Source organism: Accipiter gentilis, chromosome 9 (assembly GCF_929443795.1).
Source record: "Accipiter gentilis chromosome 9, bAccGen1.1, whole genome shotgun sequence".
Classification (NCBI taxonomy): Eukaryota; Metazoa; Chordata; class Aves; order Accipitriformes; family Accipitridae; genus Astur; species Astur gentilis.
In genome coordinates, this window is record NC_064888.1 from 1,417,106 (window position 1) to 1,435,311 (window position 18,206).

The window sequence follows — 18,206 nt, forward strand, 5'->3', positions numbered from 1 at the left end:
TAGACACCCCAAAATGGGGCAGACCCCCCCAAAAGGGCTCAGACCCCCCCCCAAATGGGGTTCGACCCCCCCCAAATGGGCCTTGACCCCCCCCAAAGGGGTTCAAACCCCCAAAAACTGGGGTTCACCCCCCCCCAAAGACACCCGGTTCCATTTGCACAAGGGTTTCGCACGAGGTTTTCGCACGAGGAAGGGGGGGCTCTCACAAGGTGGGGGGGGCTCACAAGGGGGTTTCATTTCGGGGGGGGTCTCACATGGGGGTCCCCCCCCCCAACTCACGTGTGCCCAGGCCGATGCCGACGGCGCCGGCGGCCACCAGGACCCCCAAAGCCACGGCCAGGCCTAAGAGCCGCCATTTTGGGCCCCCCCCCCCTGCCCCCAGCTTCAAGGGGGGGGGACAGCAGGGAGGGGGGGGGCTGGGGGGGGGGACCTGGAGGGGGGAGCAAGGGGGAATTGGGGTAAATATCCCTCTTTTGTGGGGGAATTACCCCCCCGTGGGGCAAATAACCCCCCTGTTGGGGCAAATACCCCCCCCCCCCCCGGGAAAATATCATCCTCCCTGGGGAAAATCCCCCCATCCCCAGAGAAAATGCCCCCCCCCCAAAGTAAATAACCCCCCCTATGGGGTAAATATCCCCCCCCCCGAGGGTAAATAGCTCCCCCATTAGGCAAATAACCCCCCATGGCAGAAAGAGACCCCCCGCCCCCCCAGGCAACTACCCCCCCCTCGGGGCAAATGACCCCCCCATGGGATAAATACCCCCCTCCCCAGGTGAATACCTCCATCCCTTGGGGCAAATACCCCCCCCCCCGGAGAAAATACCCCCCACCATGGGGGAAATGACCCCCCCATGGGGCAAATGCCCCCCCCCCGGGGCAAATCCCCCCCCCCAAAATACCTGGGTCCCCCCTGTGGGGCAGGGAGGGGGGGGGCTGGGGGGGGCCCAGAGCCTTGAGGGGGAAGTGGGGGGGGGGGCGGGGGGGGGCACCACGTTCTCGTAGTCCTCGGCGTCCTCGCACTGGCGGCCTGGGGGGGGGGAAACCCCAAAACTGCCCCAAATCGCCCCAAAACCGGCCCCAACTCCGCCCCTCCCTCTAACCCCGCCCCTTCTCCCTAACTCTGTCCCTTAGCCCCACCCCTTCCTCTTAACCCCGCCCCTTCCCTTAACCCCTTCCTCTTAACCCCGCCCCTTTCCCTTAACCCCGCCCCTCCTTTAAGCCCACCCTTCCACTTAACCCCACCCCTTCATCTCAACCCCGCCTTCTCCCCTTAACCCCGCCCCTTCTCTTAACCCCGCCCCCTCCTTTAAGCCCACCCCTTCCACTTAACCCCGCCCCTTCATCTCAACCCCGCCTTCTCCCCTTAACCCCACCCCTTCCATTAACCACGCCTTCCCCTTAACCCTGCCCCTTACCCTTAACTCTGCCCTTCCCTTTAACCCCACCCAGCTCATTAACACAGCTCCTCCCCTAACCCCACCCCTTTTTCCTTAACCACGCCCTTCCCCATAACCCTGCCCCTTTTCCTTAGCCCCGCCCCTTCCCACTAATTCACCCCTTCTCCTTAGCCCCGCCCCTTCTCCTTAACCCCTCCCCTTCATTAACCATTCCCACAAACACGCCCCTTCCTGGTAACCCCGCCCCTTTCCCTTAGCCACGCCCCTCATCCTTTACTCCACCCATCCTTATACTTACCCCCACCCCTTCAATTAACCACGCTCCCCTTAACCACACCCCGTTCCCCTTAACCCCGCCCCTTCCCCTTAGCCCCGCCCCTTCCCAGTCACACAGCCCCTAACCCCACACTCTTCCATTAACCCCGCCCCTTCCCCTTAACCCCGCCCCCTCCCCTTAACCCCGCCCCCAGTACCTCGGGGCTTCATGGCTCCGGAGGGGCTGGGGGATCCGGAACAGAGACTGGGGGGGACACGGGGGGACATGAGGGGACACGGGGGGACCCCCAGCCCCCTCCTCGCCCCCACCCATCCCTGTATGTCCCCCCCCAGTGTCCCCGAGCCCTGTGTCCCCCCGGGCCCCCCCCCCTCCCCATCCCCAGAGCACCCATGGGCCCTGCTGTGCCTGGAGCCACCCTGTCCCCAGGGGGGGACATCCCTGACCTCCCCCCCCGTGTCCCCCACGCCCCCCAAGTCCCTGCCCCCCCCCCCCCAAGGTCCCCACGTCCCCCCCGGTGTCCCCACCTCGTCCCCGTCCCCGTGTGACCCGTGCAGGCCCCGTCCTCGCCTTGTCACATCCCCGTCACGGGCCACCGCGTCCCCCACCCCGTCCCCCGCGTCCTGGGGGGGGGGAACCGAAACCGTCCCCGTCCCCCTGGGGGGGGGGGTGTGGGGGTGTGACACAGCTGTCCCCAACCTCCTGGGGGGTACACAACGGCCGCCAACCCCCCACCCCATCAACCGCCCCCAAAGGTCCCCGACTTACCTGACGCCCCCGCGGGTCGCCGATGTCCTGGTGGTCCCCAAATGTCCCCAAAATGTCCCCAAAGGTCCCACTGGTGCCCAACGCCCCCCCCCCGCAGTGTCCCCAATGTCCCAGTGGTCCCCAAATGTCCCCAGGTGTCCCTGTCACCCCCGAGGGTCCCCAAATGTCCCCGGACCTCCCTGTCACCCCCAATAGTCCTCGATTGTCCCCGAATGTCCCCAAAATGTCCCCAAATATCCCCAAATTTCTCCCTGATACGCAATGCCCCCCCCCCTCAGTGTCCCCAATGTCCCTGGGGGTCCCTGTCAACCCCCCATGTCCCCCCCCCCCCCCCCGCTGTGTCCCCAGGGTCCCCCCAACATCCCCGGCCCCGAGCACCCATGGGTGACGGCAGGAAGGGAGGGGACACCCCCCCCCGCACCCCCAAATTTCCCCCCCCTACACCCCGACCCCCCCCAAGGGCCCCCAACCCTCCCCGCCACAAGGGCGGCGCTAGAAGCGGAAGTGCCGCTCCAGCCGCCGCCGCGTCTCTATGGTAGAAGGCGCTGGGGGGAACTTCCGCTTCCTGCATGGTCCGTTCCTCTTTAGGGTCCGGGCGGGTTCCAGTTCCCGTCCCCTTAGTTCCGGTTTTCCCGGTTTTCCTCCTCGCCGTTTTTCCGGTTAGCGGCGTTTCCCCTTCCGGTGTTTCCGGTTCCGCTGCCGGTCCCGGAGCGGCCATGGGCGCTCACTTGGCGCGGCGCTACCTGGGGGACGCGGAGACGGAGCCGGATCCGCTGCAGCTGCCGACCTTCCCCGCCGAGCTGGGGCTGCCGGACCGCCGGCCCCGCGGTCAGTCCCGGCACCGGGGCGGGGGGGACACGGACACGGGGGGACACGGACACGGGGGGGACACACACGGACACGGGGGGGACACACACGCACGGACACGGGACACGGAGCGGGGGGGGGGCATCCCGCCGCCCCGAGGCTGCCCTTGGGGTGTCCCCGCGGGACAGGCCCTTCGCGTGTCCCCGCTGTCCCCTCGGGGTGACCCCCCCCCCCGTGTCCCCTAGCCTCACCGTCACTGTCACTTCTCGTCCGCCGCCCCCCCCCCCCACGCGTGTCCGTGTCCCCCCCGTGCCACACAGGTCCCACTGTCCCCTGCTGCGGCAGCCCTAATGCGTCCCCATCCCTGTCACCCCCCCCCGTCCCCACCTTTGCTGCGTGTCCCTACGTGGGTGCCGATGTCCCCACGGGGGTCACCTGCTGTACGTGTCCCCCCATCCCTGCTGTGTCCCGTCCCCCCCCTCCCACGTGCCACGTGGGTGTCATTGTCCCTGTGGTGGCCTCTCACTGTGTCCGTGTCCCCCGTCCCCACCTGCCACCTCCCCGCGACACCCACCCCCCGTGTCCCCACCCCTGTCGCGTGTCCCCACGTGTTCACGCGTGTCCCGACGTCCCTGCCGTGGCGGCCACCTTCCCCCGTCCCCACGTGCCACGTCTGTGCCGACGTCCCCGCGGTGGCCGCCCACCGGCGTCCCCAACCCCGCCACGTCCCCCGGTCCCCATCCACGCCGCGTGTCCCCACGTGCCACCCGCGTCCCGTTCCCGCCCCCCCCCCCCCCCCAGCTCCCCATCCCGGGGGGTCCCTGACTCGTCCCCTCCTCTCGTCCCCTCGCCGGTGACAGCGATGGTGGCCACGGCGCGGCAGCTGGCGGAGGGCCAGGTGCCGCTGGAGCAGCGAGATTTCTGCGCCCACCATCTACTGCGACTGCTGCGCTGCCACCGCGACGCCTTCCCCGTCCCGTGGCAGTGCCGGGACCTGCGCCACGCCTGGGACGCCTGCCAGCACCACGAGTACCGCGGCGGGGGGACTTGGGGGACCTGGGGCACGGTGATGGGGGGGGGGGTACAGGGGACCTGGGGGGACGTGGGGACGCTGGGATGTGGCGGGAGGGGGAAAGGGGATGTGTGGGGGTGGGGGACAGGGGGACATGGGGGCAATGGGATGGGGGGGGGACGTGGGGGGGACAGGGGGACATGAGGGGGATGCAGAGGCACTGGGATGCGGGGGGGACAGGGGGACATGGGGGGGGACAGGGGACATGAGGGTACTGGGACATGGTGGGGGACAGCGAGACATGGGGGGGATGTGGGGGCACTGGGATGTGGGGAGGACAGGGGGACATGGGGGACAGCGGGACATGGGGGGCACTGGGATGTGGGGGGGACATGGCGGGGGGAAAGAGGGACATAGAGGTACAGGGACGGGGGGACACTGGGACATGGGGGTGCATGGGGATCAGCTGTGGGGGCATGGGGGACACGAGGACGCGTAGGGGACAAGGGGAGAGCAGGACACAGGCTGGATGGGGGGGCAGAAGGACATGGGGGGGCACAGGGACACTAGGACATGGAGGGGACATTGGGGGGACATGGGGGTGCAGAGGTACAGGGAGGGGGGACACAAGGACGCAGGGAGGGGGCCAGGGACATGGAGGACAGGGACGGGGGGGGGTACAGGGTCACAGCAGGGGCGTGGGGACACAGGGTGACAGGGACAGAGGGATGGGGACATCGAGGACACACACCGGGATGTGGGGAGTCACGGTGGCAATGCGGGGGGTGACAGGGACATGGGGGTGGGGGGACTTGGGGACACGGTGGCATCCTCTGGGGCTCCCTGTCCCCACGGCGTCCCCATCCCCGGTGGCCCCGGTGACGCGGGTGACACGTCTGTCACCAGCTACGTGATGCGCATGAAGGAGTTTGAGCGCGAGCGGCGGCTGCTCCAGCGCCAGAAGCGGCTCCGGCGGCGGGAGGAGGCGGCTGCTGCCGCCACCGCCCAGTGACGGTGACACGCGGTGACACGGGGACACCCGCCACGCAATAAACCCACGGAGCTGACGGTGTGGTGGCCCGTCACTGCGCTCGGGGACACCGGGAACGACGCGGTGGCTCGCCCCCAGGGTGGCTGTGACACCCCCTGTCCCCCTTCCCCAGCTTGGGGACAGTGGGGATTGTCCCCATGGGTGGCCGTGACCCCCCCACGTGTCGGGACAATGACAGGCCACAGGTGTGTGTGGGGGTGACACGATTTATTGTCGCCTGCGGGGATGGGGAGGGGACGACGACGACGGGTCACGTGCGGGTGACGCGGGTCATTCCCAGCCACCGCAGGTGACACGGGCCGTGGTCACAGGCCACACGTGGGTGACGCCGCTTTGTCACCGACGGTGGCCTCGGCCGCTGCCACTGCTGTCGCCGGGTGGCTGGGTCAGCCCCTGTGGGCGACACCGCCACTGGGGAGGGGACAGGGACAGCAGGGATGGCCCCAGGGGAGGGGGACGATGGGGACCCCACGGGTGACAAGGGACGGCAGGGCCACGTCCCCGTGTCCTGCTGTGAGCGCGGGGAGGACGACAGGCTCCTGTCCCCCATCCTCGCGTCCCCTGTCCCCACCACCGGCTCAGGGCGTTAACGGGGTGTCCCCACGCTGTCCCCACGGCTCAGCGCAGGACTGGGTGAGGGGGTGACAACGGTCGGGGTGTCCCGGCACTGTCCCCAGGGCTCAGCCGGGGGGACGAGGTGTCGGCAGAGTTTTGGGGGGGGGGAAGGTGGTATCGCTGGGTGTCCCCGATGTCACAGCAGGCTGAGGACGACGACGAGGGAGGGGGGTCTCCTCAGCGGGGGTGTCCCCGCAGGCTGTCCCCGGTGTCACAGCAGGAAGGGGATGATGGGGGAGCGCAGAGGGGGGTAGTCGCGGAACTCCCGCAGGTAGCTGCGGTGCTTGCCCTGCGCCCAGATGGCCATCTGCACGAAGCCCACCAGCGAGAAGAGGGCCACTGCGGGGGCCACCGTCACCACGGGGGCCGCGGGGACGTGGTGGCGGGGGGGGGGACACGGGACAGGGACACGGGATGGGGACGGAGAAGGGGGACGTGGGGACCCCAGGGGAATGTGGGCAGCCAGGGGTGGGATGCTGACCCCGGGGGATGACAACATGGGGACACCCCAGGGTGCCCCCCCCCAAAAGGGCACCCTCCCGCCTTCCCAGGGTGTGTGTCCCCCCCCCAAGGGGGTGTCCCTCCACCCCAGGGTGCCCCCCCCCCCCGCCACTCACCGGGCAGACACTGTGTCATGATGGTGAAGCCGATCCAGGATCCGACCTGGGAGGGGACACACAGCTCCCATTAGGGGAGGGCAGCTCTCCACCCCCCCCCAAATGTCACCCCCCCCCCCCCATGCCACTGTGCCCCCCCCCCCCGGGGGCTCCCCCACTGGGCTGCTCCTCCCCCAACAGCCCCCCCCCCAGGGTGATAGACCCCCCTGCCCAGCAGTGCCAGTCCCTCCCCCAAGAGATGCCCCCCCCCCCCCCCCAATTGACCCCCCAGGGCAGTGTCACCCCCCAGTGGTGCCCCCCCCCACCTCGTAGGTGTAGTTGGGGCAGGAGACGAGGAGGAAGAGCCAGGTGAAGGGGTTGCGGGTGGGGTACGGGATCTTCCGTGTCTTGGAGCCTGTCCCGCCCAGCACACGCGTGTTAGACCCCCGCACACATGCATGTCACACCCCCACACGTGTGTGCGCCCCCCCCATACCTCTGCACCATCGCATGCCCTCCCTGCACCCCCCCCCCCAGCACCTGGGGGGTGCTCCTACATACGTGTACAGGTGCACACACACACGCGTGTGCACTCCAACATGCGTGTGCACCCCCCACGCGTGTTCTGCGTCATGTGCCCTCCCTGTGCCCCCCCCTCCCCTCCAGCCTGTGGGTGCTGCCACACACGTGTGCATTGCCCACGTGCGCTCTCTGCGTCCACACATGCGTGTGCACCCCCCGTGTGCCCCCATGCCCCTCCCGGCACATGCGTGTGTGTGTGTGTCCCCCCCGTGTCCCCTCACCGGCGGGGCGCAGGTTCCGCAGGGCCACGTGGATGGAGAAGTTGCCGAGTTGGCAAAACTGAGGGGGGACACAAACGAGACCGGGGGGGGGGGGGGGGCCTGAGCTGTGGTTGGCACCCAGACCCCCCCCGCACCCCACACTGCTCCCACTCCCCCCAGCACCCCAATGCCCCCCCCCAGCACCCACCAGGAAGACGGCGAGCGCCAGCTTCACCTGCTCGTCGCCGTAGGCTGGAGGACACGGTGGGGGGGGGGGGGGGGTGTCAGGGACACCGATCCCAGCCCCCCGCCAATTTGGTGTCCCCAAGGGGGACACGAGGGGACGTGACAGGGTGGGTACGGCGGGTGTTTGATGTAATGGGGGACCGGGGACGGTGACACTCACCGGGGGGGGTGTACAGCGGGTGGTTGATGTAGTAAGCCATCCAGGCGGCGAAGCCCCAGTAGTAGGTGCAGTTCTGGGGGGGGGGGGGGGGGCAGGGAAGCGGGAGGACGTTGGGGACATGTGGGGACATCGTGGGGGACACATGCACCACCCCTCCCCCCGGGGTGGCTGGGTGACACCTGGGGACACCCAGATGCCAGCACCCAGGGACCACAGGCATTCCCGTGGACATGCTGGGGGGGGGAGGGAGAGGGCGGCCGAAGGGATATGGGGGGTGACCTGGGTGGGGGGACGACAGGGAGGGGACAGCGAGGGGGGGGTGACGCGGGTGTCACCTTGAAGATGTTGCGCAGGGGCATGGTGCCGTGGGAGAAGCGGTGGACGAAGAGCGTCTCCAGCAGACGCTTGATGTAGTGGAAGGAGTGACAGCCGCACGCCAGGCTTGGGGGGGGGGACGGGACGTGGGGGGGGACACACGCACACACGTGGGGGACAAGCCCTGGGACCCCTGTCCCCAGCCGCACTGGCTTATGTCCCCCCGCTGCTGTCCCTGGGGGTGTGGGGCCCCCCCTCCTCCAGCTCCCTCAGCCCCCCCTAGGGCTGTGGGACCTCTGGTGCAGCGTCCCCCCAGGTCCTATGACCCCCAAATCGGTCCCCCAGCCCCCCAGGGGTTCTCAGGACCCCCAACACAGCCCACCCCCCAGATATGAGGACCCCCAATGCAGCCCCCCTCCCAAGCAGCCTCCCCATGTCCTATGACCCCTAAATCGGCCCCCCTGAGCCGCCCCCCAGACACCAGACCCCCCAATTCAGCCCCCCCATGTCTCAGAACCCCTAATTTAGCCCCCCCAAAACGCCAGCAACCCCCCAGGTCCTTGGGCTCCCCAGCACAGCCCCCCCAGATCCTAAGGCCCCCCAATTCAGCCCCATGAACCCCCCAACATGGCCCAAGCCCCCCCCAAAGCAGCCCTTCAGATCTCAGGACCGCCCCCCCACCCGGCAGCCCCATATCCTATGACCCCCAAATCAGCTCCTTGAGCTCCCCCCAGATCCAACTACCCCCAATTCAGCTCCCTGGTTGTCCCCCCCCAGCCCCCCCTGGGGCGACTCCCCTGGTCTCTCCTGACCCCCCCAAAACCCCCCTGACCCCCCCAACACCCCCCTTGTCCCCCCCCGGCCCCCCCAACTGACTGGACGACAGGGTGGCGGCTGGCAGTGAAGTCGTAGCGGGGGCCATAGAGGAAGGGGACGCGGAAGTAGAAGAGCAGGTAGATGAGCAGCGGCCCCGCATACTCCGTCAGGAAGACCTGCGGACGGACGGACAGATGGACAGATGGATGGATGGAGGGGGGGCGAGGGGCACGGTGTTGGGGGGGGGGGCACACGGTGGGACACGGTGACACGTGGAGGGATGAGGGATGCGCAGGGGTGGACACGTGGGGGAGGTGGAGGAAGGGGCGGCTGGAGGGACAGAGGGATGGACAGAGGGAGACGGGGGCACACAGAGGAGCAGGGACGGACACACGGACAGAGGGACATGGGGACACACAGAGGGAAGCAGGGAGGGACACACGGACAGAGGGAATCAGGGACGGACGCATGGAGAGAGGAACATGGGAGCACACAGAAGCGGGGATGGACAGAAGGACATAGGGACGCACAGAGGGAAGTAGGGACAGACACAGGGACAGAGGGAAGGAGGGTGGCTTAAGGGACGGACAGAGGGACATGGGGACGGAGATGGACAGAGGGACGGAAGGACACAGGGACAGACAGGAGCAGATGGAGGGATGGACAGAGGGCTGGAGGGAGGGACAGAGGGACACAGGGATGGAGGGAGGGCTGGATAGATGGACAGACAGACGGACAAAGGGACATGGAAACAGAGGAACGGACAGACAGCTGGAGGCACAGACAGACAAAGCGATAGGCAGAGGGACACAGGGAGGGACAGAGAGATGGATGGAGGGACAGAGGGACACAGATGGAGGGACAGAGGGACAGATGGAGGGCTGGAGGTGCACAGGGACAGAGGAGCAGATGGAGGGATGGACAGAGGGACACAAGGAGGAACAACGGGATGGACAGAGGGACAGACAGAGGGATTGCCAGGAGCAGCCAGAAGGACGGACAGAGGGACGCAGGGCCACTGGAGGGCTCAGCTGAGGGACAGGAGGCTGGATGGACAGGAGAGATGACAGTATGGAGGGACAGACAAATGGACAGAGGCACTAAGAGGGGTAACACGGATGGATGAACAGAGTGCGGGCTGGGGAAGGCAGGGGGGAAAACAGGGGGATGGCGAGAGGGAGGGATGGAAGGATGGATGGAAAGACAGACAGACAGATGGACGGACGCCTCACCGTCACCCAGCTGATCTGGGCCCCCAGGTCGCGGAAGTAGAAGGTGGCGGTGGTGCCCACGGGCAGGCTCTGCAGCACGTCCTCGTCCTTCAGGGACCTGCCCTCTGCGGGGACACGCGTCCTGGTGACCGCCACCCTGACGGGGTTGGGGACGCCTCGGGGACACCCCCAGGGACATCCCACCCCCCCTGCGGTGACACTTACTGGGGTCCAGGCGCAGGGACTGTCTGGCCGGGTACCACTGGGGATCTGTGGGAGAGAAGGGATGGCGTTGGTGGCATTGCGGGGATAGCGATGGCACCGGGATGGGACCCTGGTCATAAGGGGCATCCTCAGGGTGCCACGAGAGGTCTCTGGTGGCGAGAGGGGTCCCCGAGGCCCCACTGAGGGTCCCTGGTCACTGTGGGGAGCCCAATGTCCCCATGAAGGGTCCCCAGCTATAAGGAGGGTCCCCAAGGCCCCGTGACAGGTCCCCAACCACAATGGAGACCACGATGACCTTGTGATGGGTCCCCAGCTGCAACGGGAGTCCCCACGGACCTGTGACAGGTCCCCAGCCATGATGAGGGTCCCCCAGACCCCGCAATGGGTCCCTGGTCACCGTGATGACCACGACGGCCCTGTGACAGGTCCTCAGCCACGATGAGGGTCCCCACCACCCTGTGATGGGGATCCCCACGGCCCCGTGATGGGTCGTTAACTGCAACGAGGGTCCCCACGGCCCTGTGACAGGTCCCCAGCTGCAGCAAGGGTCCCCAAGTCCCCTTGTTGGGGGTCCCCACAGCCCCGTGACAGGTCTCTGGTCACGATGAAGATCCCCAAGACCCTGCAATGGGTCCCTGGTCACCATGATGACCACGACAGCCCTCAGCCACTATGAGGGTCCCCACCACCCTGTGACGGGGATCCCCACGGCCTCGTGACGGGTCCCCAACCATGATGAGGGTCCCCACCACCCCATGGAGGGTCCCCAGCTGCCACAGGGGTTCCCGGCGGAGGGTCCCCGTCCCCGTCTGTACGTACGGGCCTTGGTGAACAGGCTCTTGATCTCGGCGATGGTGGCGTGAGGCTCCACCTGCGGGCAACCAAGAGCCCATCAGGGGACTGCCATGGCACCCTATGCCTCAGTTTCCCCTTCCCCCAGCCCCCCACCCCACCCAGGGGGACAGGGGACAAGGGGGAGTGGATGTGCATGTCCTCCTTCCCCCTGCTTCCAGGTACCTTATCGAGGAAGCAGAGCTTCTCCCGCGTCCGGGCGTCCAGGATCTCCACCTCGAAGAAGAGGACAGCTTTCTTCGTCTTCTTGGCAGGGGGAGCCTGGTGCCACAGCCCCAGGATGGGGGACGAGGACAACTGGCCCCCCTCATGGGGTAACCCCGCTCCCTCCATGTCACCGGCCCCTGGAGACACCGCAGGGACGCCGGCGTGCCCAGCCGAAACCTGATCGGTCCTCAGGGTGCTGCTAAATATAAACTTCCCCACCCCTGTCCCCTGGGGTGGCTCTTGGCCCTGGTGGCCCTGGAAGTGGCCCTGGAGGTGGCCATGGGAGGGACAGGGTCACCTGGCACCCCCTGAGGGACGGGGACCAGTGACCAGTGGGGACGGAGAGGACAGGACTGCGGCACGGGTGGGAGGTAAGTCTGCGCCCCCCCTCTCCCCAACACCCCCAGGTCCCCAAGGCCCTCAGTGGCACGAGGGTAGGGACAGCCCTGACCAAAGCATGGCCACATGGCTGGATGTCACCCCTGGGTCACCCTGGGGGGACACACTCACATGGGTCTATGTCACCCTGTGACACTGTGATGGGGATAGGGGTCTGTCACCCTTAGGGACACCACGATGGGGACAGAGTTGCCCCGTGACACCCCAACAGGGATGGGGGTCTGTCACCCGCAGGACACTCTGACGGGGACGGGTGTCTGCCACCATGGGTCACCCCAATGGGGACAGGGGCCTGTCACCCCCCAGACACCTTGGCGGGGACAGGGTTATGTCACCCTGTGACACCCCAATGGGTGCCTGTCACCCTGATGGGATCTATCACCCTAGAACACCCCAATGGGGACAGCAATATGTCACCCCTGTGACACATGGACAGGGCCGGGGGTCTGCCACCCTGGGTCACCCTGTCAGGGACAGGGGTCTGTCACCCTGGGGGGGCTGTGGCTGCGACCCCCACCATGGGCAATCCTGGATGTGCCAAATGAGGCATGAGGGTGCCCCAAGCGTGGGGCCGGGGACAGAGCTGCAGTGGGGGGGGGGGGGGGGGGGGGCAGGAGGAAGGTTTATTTTGGCTCTTCTCACCCCCCCCAGCCCCCCCTGCCAGGCTGTGTCCTGCCTGCGGCGGCAGCCCCGTCACTGCCGAGCTATGACAAACATCCGCCTGCGGCCCCAGCCCCTCCCGTGATCACCGGCGGGCCGGGGCCAACGGTGGGGGGGGTGTCCCACCTGCCCCCCCCCCCCCCCCCCCCCAGTCACAGGGACCCTGGGGCCGTGACAGTGTCACAGCCACTCCCTGGGGGGGTGGTGACACAGTGTGTGGGGGGGAAACGACCGTGCCGGGGCTCCGCTGCCGTTTCCCACCGGTGGGGTGTGGCAGGCACCCTGACGGGCCGGGCAGGCCAGGGCTGGCAGCGCCGCGGGCAGGAACCGCCCTCCCAGCCCTCACGCTGCCGTTCCCCACCCCGGTGGGGCGGAGGAAGGTTTAGCCCTGCCGGTGTGGGCAGCAAGGGTCTTCACCCCCGGGCCTGGTGGGGGGAGCGGGGATGCCCCCCAGGTGCCATCCCTGAGGGGACCCTGAGCCCCCCCCCGGGGGTGACGCCTCGCTTGTCTCCCATGCAGGATGGGGCCGTGGGTGGCCGCCGCACCCATCACCGTCATGGGTGCCGTCACCGCTGCCGTCACTCCCTCCCGGCTGTTGCGACAGAGGCAGGGGGTGGGTGAGTGTGTGGCGCCAACGGGGCGAGGCCCGGCCATGACAGGCCTGGACAAGGCCCGGCGGGATGGGCCCAGGGTGAACGGCTGGGCCCTGTGGAACCAGCCCGGGCCCTGTGGAACCAGCACGGGCCCCGCTGACGCGTCCCGGACTCCATTGGACCGGGCCTGGCCGGGCCGCACCGGAGGGAAAAGGCCCCGGTGTGTGTGTGGGGGGGAGCAGGCCGCGACCAGGCCCCGCCCTCGCACCCCGCATTGCGCATGCGCGCACCCCCTTCTGTCTCCACTGCGCATGCGCGGCCCTCTGTCCGGCCTCCCGCGCATGCGCAGCCTCCTCCACTGCGGGGGGCACCCCCGCCCCCCCCCACCCCGCGCTGGGAACGGCGGTCCGGCGCCGCCGCACGCATGCGCATTGCCTCGCCGCCGCCGCACGCAGGCGCGGTAGGGGCTGCCCGGGCTACCGGCGCATGCGTAGAAGCGTCGCGGCGCCCCGCAGGGAGTAAAGCGAGGTCGACGGGGCCGGACCGTGAGGGAGAGCCGGGAACGGGACCGGGGACGGCACCGGGGCCGGGACCGGGGCGGGCGGGCGGCGCCGCCGCCTCACCTCGTAGTGCTTCATGGCCGCCGCTGCTCCGCCGCCGCCGCCGCTCCCGCCGGGCGCCCGCTGCCCCCACGTGATCCGCCCGTTTCACCTGGCGGGCGGGGCCCGGGCCGCCGCCAATCGCCGCCGCGACGGGTGGTGGCAAGCAGCCAATCAGGGCCCGGGGGCCCGGCGGCCCCGCCCCCGCCCTCTCCCCATCCTGCCCCTCTTGTTTCCGGGGCAACGGGAACGCCTAGCGGCACGGCGGCCATTGGGAAGCGGAGGCGGGGCGCGGAGTGACGTCTGAGGCAGCCAATGGGCTCGCGGCGGAAGCCCAGCGGCGTCGCGGGAGCTGGGACACCTCTCCGCGTGGGCCTCCGAGGAGCGAGGTGGGAGGCGGGGCCTCGGCGAGGAGGGCGGGGCCTCTGCGAGGAGGGCGTGGCTTCGGCGAGGAGGGCGGGGCCTGCGGGGTGGGGTGAAATTGGGGGGGGGGGGCTCCCCCCTTCGGGCTGACCCAGCTCACCCGCGTCCCCCGTGTCTCCGTGTCCCCACACACCCCAGGCGTGCTGGGATGGCGGGACGGGGCTGTCACCCTGGTGACAAGATCCTGTGGCTGACAGGGACGGGTTGTCGCCGCGGGTGAGGGTTGGTTGCCACGGCGACAGGACAGCGCTCTCCCCCCGCCCCGTCCCGTTCCCATGGCAACAGCCGGCGGGGGCGGGTGGGCGGGACCCGCAAGGGGGCGGTGCATCACCGACGGCACGCCTCTTCTTTCTCCCCGCCCTCTCCCCGCCTCTGCCGTGACGCGTCGAGCGCGGGTTGGCCCAGAGGCGCGGGGGCGGGGCCAGGCGGGCGGCGGGCTCTGGAAGGTTCCGCCATCGCCTCAGTGAAGCGGCGGCGGCCGGAGGAGGCGGAGGGGGGTGGTCGGCGGCGGCTGGTCGGCGGGATGGGGAAGGACTATTACCGCACGTTGGGGCTATCCCGGGGCGCCTCGGGGGAGGACGTGCGGAAGGCTTACCGCCGGCAGGCCCTGCGCTTCCACCCTGACAAGAACAAGGAGCCGGGGGCCGAGGAGCGCTTCAAGGAGGTGGCCGAGGCCTACGACGTCCTCAGCGACCCCAAGAAGCGGGAGATCTTCGACAAGTACGGGGAGGAGGGTGAGCGGCGGCACCGGGGTGGGGGGGACGGGGCAGGACAGGCAGGCTGGGAGGGGGCAGCAAAGAGGGAGGGTGGGGGTCAGGGTGAGGGGTAACCGGGCAGGCTGGGGGGCTTGGGGGCGGGACGGACGACAGGCAGGCTGGGTGGGGGGTCTGGGGGGTACAGGTAGGCCGGGGGGGCCAGGAAGGTTGGGGTGTCAGGGTGAAGGCAGGGAGGGAGGGGTGGGCAGGCGATGGGGGTCGGGGGAAGGCAGGGTGGGGGACGACAGGCAGGCTGGAGGGGGCTACGGGGGACAGAGGCAGGGGTGTCAGGGTGAAGGTGAGGAGGGTGGGAGAGGGGGACAGGCAGGCGATGGGGGTCAGGGTGAAGATGGGATTGGAGTCTGGTGGGGGTAGGCAGGGAGGGTGGGGGGGTCTGGGGGGGACAGGTTGGGTGTTGGGTGGGATAGGTTGGGGGGCAAGTGGTGGCGGTAGGGGGTTGGGGGGTCAGGGTGAAGGCAGGCGGTTGGGATGGGGGTCGGGGGGGAGGATACGCAGTGGTAAGGGAGGAATGTCAGGGGGTCGGGGGGGAGGACAGGCAGTGGTAAGGGAGGAATGTTAGGGTGAAGGCAGGCAGCAGGAATTTTGGGGGAAGACATGCTGTGGGGACTGGGGATGGGGGGGATCAGGGTGAAGGCAGGCAGGGGGGTACAGGCGGGAGGGGTGGGGGTCAGGGTGAAGGCCCGCAGTGGGGATGGGGGGGCAGGGTGAAGGCAGGTTGACAGGGGGACAGGTGGTGGGAACGGGGGCTGGGGTCTTGGGGGGGCCAGGCAGGGGGTGACAGGAGTCTGGCAGGGCGCAGGCAGCGGGCCTGGAGCCTGGGGGTTGCCGGGAGCCGCGCCGGGGTGTGCCGGGGGGGTGGTGATGGATCCGGCTGGGCCTGTTGGGGCCTGGCCGGGGCCGTCAGCGGCGTCTGTCTGCGCCGCGTCCTCCGGCGCCTGAGCAGAACCGGTTCCTGCTCCTGGCGCTGGGGCTGCGCCAGACTGCCGCCACCCCCCGCCTGCCTGCCCCACGCCTGCCCCACACCCTCACCTGCCCCACGCCCTGCCTGCGTCTCACCCCACACCCTGCCCTGACCGGTAACGCGCCGGTGTGCTTAGGTGACCTACCGGGGCCACCTCTGTCGTCCCGGGGGGCTGACGGGCACCTTCCCCTTCTCCTGTCTAGGGCTGAAAGGGGGAGCCCCGACCTCCGGCCCAGGAGGGTCCAATGGCCCCACCTTCACCTACACCTTCCGGGGCGACCCCCACGCCATGTTCGCCGAATTCTTCGATGGTCGCAACCCCTTCGACACCTTCTTTGTCCAGCGCAATGGGGATGACGAGGATGGCGAAGACACCTTCACCACCTTCCACGTAGGAGGTTTTGGTAGCGTCGGCTTCCCCCGCGGTCGGGGAGGGGCAGAAGGCGGCTGTCGTAAGCAAGACCCCCCGGTCCTCTACGATCTGAAGGTCTCCCTGGAGGAGATCTACAGCGGTTGCACCAAGAAGATGAAGATCTCCCACAAGCGCCTCAACCCCGATGGGAAGACGGTGCGTAACGAGGACAAGATCCTCACCATCGAGGTGAAGCGGGGTTGGAAGGAGGGCACCAAGATCACCTTCCCCAAGGAGGGTGACCAGACCCCTAACAACATCCCTGCCGACGTCGTCTTTGTCCTCAAAGACAAACCTCACGGCGTCTTCCGCCGGGAGGGCTCGGACATTGTCTACCCAGCAAAGATCAGCCTCCGTGAGGTGGGTGGGTGGTCGGAATGGGTGGATTGCTCTTGGTTTTGGTCCTGGGGACATCAAGGGTGGGTTGGTTTTGGTCCTGGGGATGTCAAAGGTGGGTTGGTCTTGGTCTTGGGGATGTCAGGGGTGGGTTGGTCTTGCTGGTGGCAGTGGGGATGCAATGGGTCGTTGCCCTGGGTGGTGAGTCTTGGTGGTGGGGACATGACGTGATGGGTGGTTCTTTGGGTGGTGGGGATACAGGGGGCGGTTGGTGGTGGGGATGCAATGGGTGGTTGGTCTTGGCGGTGGGGACATCAGAGGTGGGTTGGTCTTGGTGGCGGTGGCAGGGTCGCAGCAGGGGTGGGTTGGTCTTGATGGGGATGTGGTGGGTAGTGGGTCTGGGTGGTGGGGATGTGATGGGTGGTTGTCTGGGTGGTTGGCCTTGCTGGCGGAGCTGCAGGGGGTGGTGGGGACATGAGGCATGTTAGGTCTGGGTGGTGGGGACCAAGGGTGGTCGTCTGGGTGGCTGGTGTTGGTAGCATGGACACAACGGGTCGTTGGTCTGGGTGGTGGGGACACGATGGGTGGTGGTCTGGATGGTTGGCCTTGGCGGTGGGGACGGGACGAGCGGTTGTCTGGGTGGTGGGGACCAAGGGTGGTTGGGCAGTTCATGGGTGGTAGGGTCATGATGGAGTGGTTGGTCTGGGGGGTAGAGATGTGACAAGTGGTTGGGTGGTGGGGACACGATGGGTGGCTGGGATGCGGTGGGTGGTTGTCTGGGTGCTGGGGACACAGCGGGCGACAGGGATGTGATGGGTAGTTGGATGGTGGGGATGGAGGGGGTGGTGGGTCTGGGCGGTCGAGACCAAGGGTGGTGGGTCTTGGTGGTGGGGACGTGATGAATGGTGGGGACCAGGGGTGGTTGTCCGAGTGGTTGGTCTTGGTGACACGGACACGATGGGTGGCGGATCTTGGCGAAGGGGATGGGATGGGAGGTTGGGTGGTTGATCTTGGCGCCGGGGACGCGACGGTCGGTCGGTCAGTCGAGGTGCTTGATCGTGATGAATCTCGGTGTCGTGGTCGTGACGGGCGGCACCCCCTCTCCTTCCCCCCCCAGGCCCTCTGTGGCTGCACGGTCAACACCCCCACACTGGATGGCCGCACCATCCCCATGGTCTTCAAGGACGTCCTCAAACCGGGGGTGAAACGTCGCATCCCGGGGGAGGGGCTGCCCTACCCCCGCACCCCTGACCAACGCGGGGACCTCATCATCGAATTCGAGGTCAAGTTCCCCGACAGGATCCCCCCATCCTCCAAGACCCTCCTGGAGCAGATCCTGCCTGTCTAGCTGCCCCCCCCCCCCCCTCCACCCGACCCCCAAACCCGGGCTTGGGGGGGGGGGGGGGGGGGGTTGGACCTCTTTGGGACCATGCTGGGGTGGGGGGGGCTCCTTGGACATCTCCAGGGTTGGGGAGGGGGTGTGGGGAGTGTGTTTCTAGGGGTCCTACCCCCCCTTTCTCAATCCTGGGGGTCTGGGGATGCTGATGGGACCCTGACCCCCTGTCTTAAGGCTTTGGGGATGGGTGGGGGGGTCCTCAGCCCCCCTCATGTCTGTTTTGGGGGTCCCCAGGTGTCCTCATCCCCCCCCCCCCCCCATCCTCCCCTCTCTGCTCTGGGGGTGTCCTTGTGTCTGTCTGCCCCCCCCCCCCCCCC

General features: G+C 68.3%; 3 protein-coding genes and 1 long non-coding RNA gene across 6 annotated transcripts; 2 read left to right on the top strand and 2 right to left on the bottom strand.

Annotated features, from left to right (window-relative positions):
- Positions 1 to 944: 944 nt before the first annotated feature.
- Positions 945 to 2,501, bottom strand: LOC126042720 (uncharacterized). The gene is made up of 3 exons (XR_007507272.1): positions 2,199 to 2,501; positions 1,871 to 1,917; positions 945 to 1,027 (listed from the first exon to the last, which is right to left on the bottom strand). It is a non-coding gene; the product is annotated as an uncharacterized LOC126042720 (long non-coding RNA).
- Positions 2,502 to 2,999: 498 nt separating this feature from the next.
- On the top strand, positions 3,000 to 5,325 carry NDUFB7 (NADH:ubiquinone oxidoreductase subunit B7). The gene is made up of 3 exons (XM_049810288.1): positions 3,000 to 3,267; positions 4,107 to 4,275; positions 5,165 to 5,325. The coding sequence occupies exons 1-3, from the start codon at positions 3,009 to 3,011 to the stop codon at positions 5,268 to 5,270; spliced, it is 534 nt and encodes a 177-aa protein (XP_049666245.1). The 5' UTR covers positions 3,000 to 3,008; the 3' UTR covers positions 5,271 to 5,325.
- A 174-nt stretch (positions 5,326 to 5,499) lies between these two features.
- Positions 5,500 to 14,023, bottom strand: TECR (trans-2,3-enoyl-CoA reductase). 2 transcript variants are annotated; one of them, XM_049810274.1, is made up of 13 exons: positions 13,610 to 14,023; positions 11,293 to 11,343; positions 11,095 to 11,146; positions 10,276 to 10,320; positions 10,072 to 10,175; positions 8,900 to 9,015; positions 8,044 to 8,149; positions 7,709 to 7,781; positions 7,511 to 7,554; positions 7,324 to 7,381; positions 6,847 to 6,935; positions 6,542 to 6,587; positions 5,500 to 6,263 (listed from the first exon to the last, which is right to left on the bottom strand). In XM_049810274.1, exons 1-13 carry the CDS (start codon positions 13,622 to 13,624, stop codon positions 6,136 to 6,138), a joined length of 927 nt encoding a protein of 308 aa, XP_049666231.1. In that variant the 5' UTR covers positions 13,625 to 14,023; the 3' UTR covers positions 5,500 to 6,135. The 2 variants fall into 2 exon arrangements, with proteins under 2 accessions (XP_049666231.1, XP_049666230.1); XM_049810273.1 differs by lacking the exon at positions 13,610 to 14,023 and having other exon boundaries at positions 11,293 to 12,270.
- A 318-nt stretch (positions 14,024 to 14,341) lies between these two features.
- Positions 14,342 to 17,919, top strand: DNAJB1 (DnaJ heat shock protein family (Hsp40) member B1). Of its 2 annotated transcripts, none has more exons than XM_049810286.1 (3): positions 14,342 to 14,742; positions 15,949 to 16,517; positions 17,611 to 17,916. In XM_049810286.1, the coding sequence occupies exons 1-3, from the start codon at positions 14,532 to 14,534 to the stop codon at positions 17,839 to 17,841; spliced, it is 1,011 nt and encodes a 336-aa protein (XP_049666243.1). In that variant the 5' UTR covers positions 14,342 to 14,531; the 3' UTR covers positions 17,842 to 17,916. The 2 variants fall into 2 exon arrangements, with proteins under 2 accessions (XP_049666243.1, XP_049666244.1); XM_049810287.1 differs by having other exon boundaries at positions 14,480 to 14,728; positions 17,611 to 17,919.
- The last annotated feature ends 287 nt before the right edge of the window (positions 17,920 to 18,206 follow it).